A 9,389-nucleotide genomic window follows, 5' to 3' on the forward strand; every position below is an offset into this window, starting at 1 on the left:
CATAGAGGCTCGGACGAGGGGGAGCTTAGTTGTGGTAGACGATCTCCTGAGGTTCATCGGCATTCTCAGTCTCAGCGGGAGCTTTAGATTACTCAGCCGTTTCAGGAGGCTTAGTGGCAGCAGCCTCAATCTTCCCAGCGCTTTCAGGGTCAGGGTCAGGGTCAGAGGCAGTCGTCTTCACAGCCTTCGCAGCCTGAGTTTAGGCCAGTTTTTACTCCCGTGGATCCTGGCTTATTTTCAGCTCCATCGCTGGGATTCGTCCACCGGTGTCGGGCTTGTTTTCAGTTCCAGTGTATGGGACGATGCCTCCCCCGACAATTACCATGTCTTTGAGTCAGTCAACACCGTTTGCTAGTTGGACATGTCCTGCTTTGAGTTTGACTGCTGCTGGAGTCTTAGGGACTAGTAGGGATACTACTCCCCGTACTCGGATGATGGCGGGACTCTTTGGCTCACCGTTCCCGTATTCACAGGCTGGAGGTGATACTGATCCTAACTCTTCTAGTTCTGCAGATTTTTGACCGAGGGTCTTTATTTGTACATACTGTGATGACACTTGACGCTGCTTATTTATTATGACTCATTTTGTACATTATTCACAATTTATGTATTTATTAATGTGTGTTAGTGTGTGCTTGAAACTCATTGTGTGTGATTGTGTATGTCGCGAAAAAAAAACGTAAGTGGAGGGTATCGACCTTCCCCAAAAGAAAAAGAAATAAAAAAGACAAGAATAAATAAATAAGTATATAAAGAAAAAATAGGAATAAAATGAATAAAATACTAAAAAAGATAATAAATAAATAAATAAATAAATAAATAAAAATAAAATAATAAAAATAAAAAGATAAAAAAGGTTGAGAATTTTATTGGGAATGAAACTCTCGAAAAACGGAAAAGTAAACGGTGCAGATAAAAACTAAAAAATTTTTGGATAGATACATGAAAAGATAAAAAAAGAAAACGCGTGGGTGCCGCGACACGACACTGTACACTGTGTCACGACAAAATCTGCCATGTTGCGGCAAAAAATCCCGTGACACGGTGGGATTCCCCGTGTCACGGTGCGCGTATTCTACAACGGTGTGGCTTACGCGTACGGAAAGATAATTTCTGAGTAGTTCCGAGCGCTTTTGCTATAAAAAAATGTCTCATAGAACCATTTTTAGGTGTCTACACAACCAGTTCCAGATATTGATATGAGTTTGGGTGTTGATCCCAATTTAGTTGTGAATGATTTATTGAAACTTGGTGAGCCTAATGCTGAAGGTTGTTCAGAGAAGCAACCAGAGAGTGTTGCTGTTGGCGTACCCTTTGTTCATGCTCCTGTTGCTGATGTATTTGAGAAGTTTGCTTCTCAAAAACAAGTAGGGATTGTTTCTTCTAAGAAGCAAGACGTAGGGAAAACGACAAAAAAAGGAACAAAGGAAATGCTTCTGTGTTTTTCAAAGTTAAAAGTTCAGCATTCTGATTGTTTAAGTGATGGTGAGGAGTCTTCTATAGATAATGAATGTAGTACTAGTTCTGAAGATCATTAATTATGTGATATTGATTGTGGTGCTGCTGGAGATTATTCTTTACAGTTAATATCAAGGTTTTTGAGAGTTTATAATCCAAAAGCTAAGAGAATGAAGAGTTTAAGGCTTCAGGTTGCTGATTATTGCTTTGGTGACAACTATGAAGGTGTTGATATGATGTAAGTTTTAGGGATTTCTCTATAATTGAATATATATATATATATATATTGAATTTTTTTATTAAATAATTATTTTAAATTCTGTGAAACAGGGAAGTTTTGGTGTTTTTTTTCTCGGAATTTTATAATTTTCCGCGTGAAGAATTAATGACATTGATAGAGGAGGAGCTTATTTCAAGTCGGATTATGAACTGTTTTTTTTTGTTGCTGAATTATCTTCAGTGCCAAAAAGCAGCTACTGTTGCCAAGTTATATTTTGGTGGTGAACATATGGTAATTTCAATGTTATACTTTGTTGACTTTTGTTATATTATTAAATATTATATATAATATCATTTTAACTTATTTCTATTTTCAGTTACCTCTTTTGCGCTGTATATTCAATGGAGAAGGATGCTCCTTTGAACAAGAAATTTTCGGAGCATGGGATCAATGGCTTGATGCTGTTAAAACTATTGCATTTTTTCTATGCAAAGCTGGTATGTCATTTAATTTTATGACAACAAGTTACTAGATAGCATATTTGCATTACTTGATATTATGTATAAGAGTTACTTGATGTTGTTTCATGTGCTTGCTTACTTAGGGTTACTTGATATTATGTATATAGGATTACTTGATAGTATTACTTCTTGATAAGTATTAGGATTACTTCTTATTATTTATATGGGTTTTTTTTGTGATAAAAGTGACTTAGTTGTTGGTATGTATAGAGGTTACTTATATTATTTATTGGGGTTACTTGATGGTATATAAGGTGTTACTTGATATTTATTAGGATTAATTATTATTTATTGGGCTTATTTGTTGGTACAGGGGTTACTTGTTGGTATATACAATGGTTACTTCCTGTAATTTATTGGTGTTAATTGATCTTATATATAGGGGATCACTTATTATTACTTGTTAGCATATCATTAGTAATTAATTTTATGTTTTTTTATGCAGCTTTTTATTCCCATCTACTATTTCAATCATTATTCTGTTGTTGTGATAAACTTCATCAACAACTCTGTTGATTATCTCGACAACAGAAGATATTTCTTGGGTGTTGGAAGGAATATTACTAGGACTTTTGATGAACATCATACCTGTTATTATACTCTTGTTTGGTATTTGGTAAGTTTATTAATCAAGCATTTTATTTTTTTTATTTATACTTTGTTCATTAACTGATCTTTTTTGTTGTTTATTTCAGAGACACCACTTTTCAAAGTATCTGGTTTTAAAGAATCATTATCAAGGGGAACTTGTCAACTACATCTCCATAGATGCTATAGTCTTCTCTCATTTGTGAGTCCCTCCAAAAAATTGTTGTAAGTTTGCTTGAATTATTTACCACCGCCTACTTTGAATCTGTAAAAGAAACCAGGTTCATTTTCTTGTCTTTGGTAAAGCCTGTCTACTACTGTCTGTGCATCACCTCCTTCAATTTATTTAATTTTCTTCCTTGTTATATAGTTGAAGTGATCTTTCATTGTGTGTGCTAACACGTTTTCACCACCAGCTTCATGAGACATTAGATGATAAGATTTTGCTGGCTTTAATCCACTTTCTGCCATCATGTCTATAACTTGTGCTTTTTCTTTTGTTATTTTTCTCTCTGATCTATGTAAATGCTGCCATTCTGGTCTTGTTAGTTCATGGTTGTGTTTCATCATATGCTCTTCAATTTCAAACACACCATCACTATTTTTTTTGCTCTAATGAATGCTTTGCAGCCAGTTCTAGTGATAGGCACTTGCTTCACTCTCTTCTGTTTTTGGTCAGGTGGAGGTGGAGTTTTTCTCACTTTTGGTTTAACTCTGAATCCTTCCTTTGAACAAACAAAGTCTTTCCCTTTGATGATTCTGGGTTCTCCTTGTGTGTATCTAGTTGTTGATTGTCTTACCCCAAATCCAATAGCAAAAGCATGTTTTTGATATACTTCATATATTTCATCCAAAGTTTTTGCAGTATAGCCAATAAGGCATCCAGTGTAGTCCAATTCATGCTGGTCATCATGTTTACTTTCTTTTGTCAGAGTGCTTTTACTTGATTCTGTAAGAAAAAACAACATCAGATTATTGAGTAATGCTTTATATATTGGTCTAGGGTAATATAACTAAATATAATAATGGTTACTTCTTGTTGTTTATTGGAGTTACTTATTGGTATAATGAGGGTTACTTCTTGTTAATGGGGGGTTACTGTGCTAATTGAATAGAATATTGTGTGTTACTTGTTTTAAATTGGAGTTACTTGCATAGTATAGTAGGGGTTACTGGGTGTTACTTGAATAGAATATTGGGTATTACTTGTTTTAAAATGGGATTACTTGCATAGTATTGTAGGGGTTACCTATATTACTTGAATAGTATACTGGGTGTTACTTGAATAGAATACTGGGTGTTACTTGGTTTAGATTGAGGTTACTTGCATACTATTATAGGGGTTACCTGTATTACTTGATTTCATTTGGGGTTACTTGCATAGTATTACTTGTTTTTTCAATAGGGGTTACCTGTATACTACAATGTAGGTTACCTATTAATAAGTTTGATTATTATATGTTTGGTTATTGAATTTTCAAAAAATGGGTTACCTGTTTAGTGCTATATGTAGGATTTACTTAATTAATTAAGTAGGTTTTACTTGATTCAAGGATTTGTTGTAGGTGTTACTTGAATAGAATACTATGTGTGTTTTAAATTGTAGTTACTTGCATAGTATAGTAGGGGTTACTTGCATAGTATAGTAGGTGTTACTTGAATAAAGAACTGGGTATTACTTGTTTTAAAATGGGATTACTTGCATAGTATTGTAGGGGTTACCTATATTACTTGAATAGTATACCGGGTGTTACTTGAATAGAATACTGGGTGTTACTTCTTTTAATTTGGGGTTACTTGCATACTATTGTAGGGGTTACCTGTATAACTTGAATAGAATACTAGGTGTTACATGAATAGAATACTGGGTGTTACTTGTTTTAAATTGGGGTTACTTGTATACTATTTTAGGGTTTACCTGTATTACTTGATTTCATTTGGGAATACTTGCATAGTGTTACTTGTTTTTTCAATAGGGGTTACTTGTATACTACAATAGGAGGGGGTAATTTTTATGGGGGTACTTGTTTTCACAATAGGGGTTACCTATTGTAGGGAATAATTCAAGCCTTAATCCCACTAGCTTGAACCCCACTGTGATCATACACTAAAGTATGGTGGCGTCCAAAAGGGAAGAAGGTAGAGCAAAAGAGTCGCCAACAAGTTTTAGGAACTTGTAAACCGTTCACGAGGTGAAGGTTACACCCCTTAACGATCCAAGAGATCGTCAACTCCATAAGGTCTAGAACCAAATAAGGGTTCAGGGATGAAGGTACAAATCCAACCTAAAAGAGATTGAATCTGCCCTAAAAATAGGCCTCTACTTTATTCTGATCGTATTCATGTGCGCTTCTTAATTAACATGCAATCATTAGGATTAACTTTAAACCTGTTTAATCTATGTTGGTTGAATTTAATGCAAAAATAAACTATTATTGGCGATCACTTGAATTATAATCATATTAACCCTAAACAAGATTATTGATTATCTTATTAAGCGTGATTACAAGTACAAATTCCCTTTAAACATGCATAAAAGGTGTGATCAAGCGATAACAATAAATATTAAGCAACATAACAAATTAATTATAATCATGAATAATAATTATAAATAAAATAATCATCATCAAAATAATAATAATAACAATAATAATATTCATAACCATCATAAATTATAACGATTATAATCATAATCATGTTCATGTTAATATTAAAGCATAATAAAAATAGCAAGATCCTAGGCATGATACTAACAAGATTAATAACAAACCCTAGCATGTCACTAAGTAATAAAAATCAAATCTTTAACCCTAACATGATACTAACATGAATAAATATTAGGAAGAACATAAGAAGCATCGCAGGAATCATAATAAGCATATTTGATATTAAAATTACCCTAGACATGATACTAGGAATATCATAATAACAATATAAACATGATTTCTACATCATAATATCAATAAATCAATTAAAGTACTTACATTGATTCCTCGTATCTCTTTCTAATTACAAAATACACACGTTAGTAACTTCAAGGAAAATAATAAATAAACAATAAAATTAAATAGTTGAAATAGAGATTTGGGACCAAACCCTCAGAAATTAAACCTTTCACGTCTAGGGCGAAGGCAACTTTGAATATGGCTAGGTGTTTCTAGATCTTGTGAATGCGGAATTTTGTATGAAAACAAAGTAAGAAAGAAAGAGAGAGAGAAAGAGAATAATCAAGAAAACTTGATGAGAATTGGTGAATGATTGATGTAGATGATGAATGATTGTAGGTGAATGAAAACGGAATTTTTGATACGATATTTATAGAGAAAATCAGCCAAAAAAGATAATTTAACAAAACAGAGTCTGACGCACGCAAAACGAGGTTGGCGCTAACCCTGGCTAGCTGGCGCCAGGCGCTAATGGCTAGCGTCTGGCGCGAAGCCTGGTTCCAGGCGCCAAGGCCTGGGGTTGGACGCCAGTCTTGATTTTAACGCGTTTTCGAAAATCCGATAAGTTTACCGTACTGGAGGATAAAATAATATAATTTCTTCGAAAATGCTATTTGATTTTGATTAAAACTCTGAAAAGTCAACAAATTCAACTTATCAATGCTAATTGAATTAGGAATGAAAAGAACCTTCTAGAAGACTAAAACCATTCCTAATTTCATTAGGAATGATAAATCATATTAGGCCCTCCCCTAGATCATTGGGCCGCATATAAAGCTCAAACCGGGCCCAGTTTAGTAAATTGGCCATAACTTCCTCAAAATTCATCGGAATTGGGCTTATAATATATCGTTGGAAAGGTATTTGCAAGCCCCATACAACTACACTACTATTGGACCCATATCATGGACCAAACAATTTGGATTGACTGTTTTCTTAAAATAAGTTTTCAAAAACAGAGAGAAGAGAAAAGAAATAAAAACTTTCCGCAACACTAGACCTTTCCACACTTTCGTTTCATTCGATTATGATTCGACGTGAAAGGTACTCATCACTGGGTTTGTGTAAATTTTTTTACAGATCCGTAAAATTTTAGATGTAAATGGCAGCTTTTGTTTAGGGATTTGTGTAAATGTGGGCTTTTTGTTAACTCAGCATGAATTTTAATTTTGGCAACTGAATCCTGTTATTTTTGGGAAGTGAATCCCGTTATTTTTGATATGGCAGCTGGCCACATGGTGTGGCCAGCCATACCAGAGACCCATTGTTCCTTTTATAGTTGTATTTTATTATTTTTTTCAATTTCCTTTTTTTGGAAACCTTTCACAATATTTTATTAATTTCTTCTCTTTTAGTGAACCTTAACTATCATAATTCAATATTTCCATAATTTATTTCATTCCAATTATCATGCTTTATTTTACACCAACCCCACTTCCTTGATATTTTACTACTTTCTACTGTTTCTCCTAAACTCCTTCCATAGAGAAACAGAATAAGTAATAAAATACGGAGGGATTAATTTAAAGAACATATGGACCTTAAAAAAATATATGTACAAGCTAATAACAAAAAGAAATAACTCATAAGAACAAAAAGTGATAAAACAAAAAAAATCTAGGACCAAGTTATATATAGGACAAAGTTATAATGAGAACCAAGGCTAAAATAAGTAGTAAGAACTAATCTAGGCCCTTAAATTATGTTAATCGGACGGCTCACATGATTCTCATGTCATTAATGACATTTTCGTAATATTTGAATGTTACAAACTGATTCCCAGTTTCATTTCTTAAAAGTAAGTGAAAAGTTAGTAAAAGTAAATGAAATCCGTCATAAAGTAAATGAAATTGCCTTAAAAGTTAAAAAAATGGAAAAAAAGTTTGAAAATCTGCAAAATTACGAAAAATTCCATTAATGAAAACGGGTGAGATGTGAGCCGTCAGATGGAGCACGATTGAAGGCTGAGATTAGGGTCATCCCACTTTGGAAATTAGGGTCATCTTCCTCTCTCTCTCGTACTCTGATGGAGCACGATTGAAGGCTACTAAACCTGTATGCCCAGCCCACTTTGGAAATTAGGGTCATCTTCCTCTCTCTCTCTGCCGCTCGCTATTCCTCATTCCTCTCTATCTCCTCTCTTGCTGTTCCTCTCTCTCTTCGTGCCCCTCTCTATCTTCCTAGTTCCTACCTTCTTCTTCCTTGAGTTTCTTCACGGATCTGCCCTTCACGAGTTCACGGATCTCAGGTAATTTCTATGTCCATTTCTTCTCCACACTTCACTTTATCTTTCTTCATCCCCATTTCTCAACAACAATGTTAGACAACAACCAAACTCACCTAATTGACCAACCCCCTCAACAACAAGATGAAGGAGAACAACAAGAAGATGACCCAGATGATTCCGCTAACGAAGATGACTCAAACTCATAAGATTCAGACTCCGACTACGAACCCGATGAAATTAACGGCGAAAACACCGACAAACCCACCCAAATAGAGGATCAAAAAAGAATATCGAGGAAGAAAGATTTGGGGCATATTCAAACTTTTCCAGAAATTGAATTAACTCATTCGCTTGATAAGATGTCAGCATATGACAAGCTTATGGGTGGTAAGCTGAAACTAAAAGGAAAATCCTTGGATGTGAAGACTGGCGGCATAAAGAAGAAGAAAAAAAAGAAGCAGTATGATGAAGTCTCAGAAGAAAAAAAATAAAAATAAATCTGGGTACCCTATGTCCCGGCCCGAATAATTCAGGTACCCGGAACCCGGGTACCCGAGATATTCGGGTCGGGACATGGGACAAATTAACAAGTACCCGAAACTCCAGGTACCTGGGTTTTCGGGTACCTTAAAACCCGGATACCGGGATTTGAACACCCCTAATCGCACGGCGACAGGTCTTGTTGTTAGCGACAGAGGCGTGTTTTATTCCTTTTCGAACTCCGATTTGTATTATCAGTTCCGGACTATTTCATTATAAATAGGGTCCTTACACCTCCGTTTTCAATCGTGAACTCTTAACCAGAATTCTCTAATTTTCTCTCTCTCTAAGATAAAGCTTATTCTCTCTCTCCTTCTTTCTAGCCAAGCCTTTTACAAACAAAATTCCTCATACATTAGCACTAGACACACCTAGCCAATATCTAAGTTGCCTTCGCCCTAGACGTGAAAGGTTTGGTATTTCTGAGGGTTTGGTCCCAAACCTCTATTTCAATTATTTAATTTTAATATTTTCCTTGAAATTACTAACGTGTGTATTTTGTTATTAGAAAGAGATGCGAGGCATCCAAGTAAGTAATTTAATTGTTTTATTGATATTATGATATAGAAATCATGTTTAGGTTGTTATTTTGATTCCTAGTATCATGTTAGGATTTTTTTCCCTAGTATCATGTTAGGATGCTTTTCTTAGTATGATGTTTAGAGTAAAGAATAAGTTCCTTATATCAATTATGATTTCTAAGATGCTTCCTATTTTCTTTCTTAATATCATGTTAGTATGATCTACTATTAGGGTTAAAGCTATGATTTTTATATGTTCAGTGACATGCTAGGGTTTGTTATTAATCTTGTTAGTATCATGCCTAGGATCTTGCTATTATTATGATTATGATTTATTTTTAACATGAATATGATTATGTTAATTATAAT

General features: G+C 34.3%; 1 protein-coding gene across 1 annotated transcript; it reads left to right on the forward strand.

The window, feature by feature from the left end:
* Window positions 1-1,462: 1,462 nt before the first annotated feature.
* LOC110708892 lies at window positions 1,463-2,993 on the forward strand. Its single transcript, XM_021887114.1, has 7 exons — window positions 1,463-1,485; window positions 1,584-1,696; window positions 1,789-1,969; window positions 2,055-2,175; window positions 2,513-2,547; window positions 2,645-2,815; window positions 2,895-2,993. The coding sequence occupies exons 1-7, from the start codon at window positions 1,483-1,485 to the stop codon at window positions 2,991-2,993; spliced, it is 723 nt and encodes a 240-aa protein (XP_021742806.1). The 5' UTR covers window positions 1,463-1,482.
* Window positions 2,994-9,389: the final 6,396 nt, after the last annotated feature.

This window comes from Chenopodium quinoa, unplaced genomic scaffold, assembly GCF_001683475.1.
Source record: "Chenopodium quinoa cultivar QQ74 unplaced genomic scaffold, ASM168347v1, whole genome shotgun sequence".
In the NCBI taxonomy this organism is placed as follows: Eukaryota; Viridiplantae; Streptophyta; class Magnoliopsida; order Caryophyllales; family Amaranthaceae; genus Chenopodium; species Chenopodium quinoa.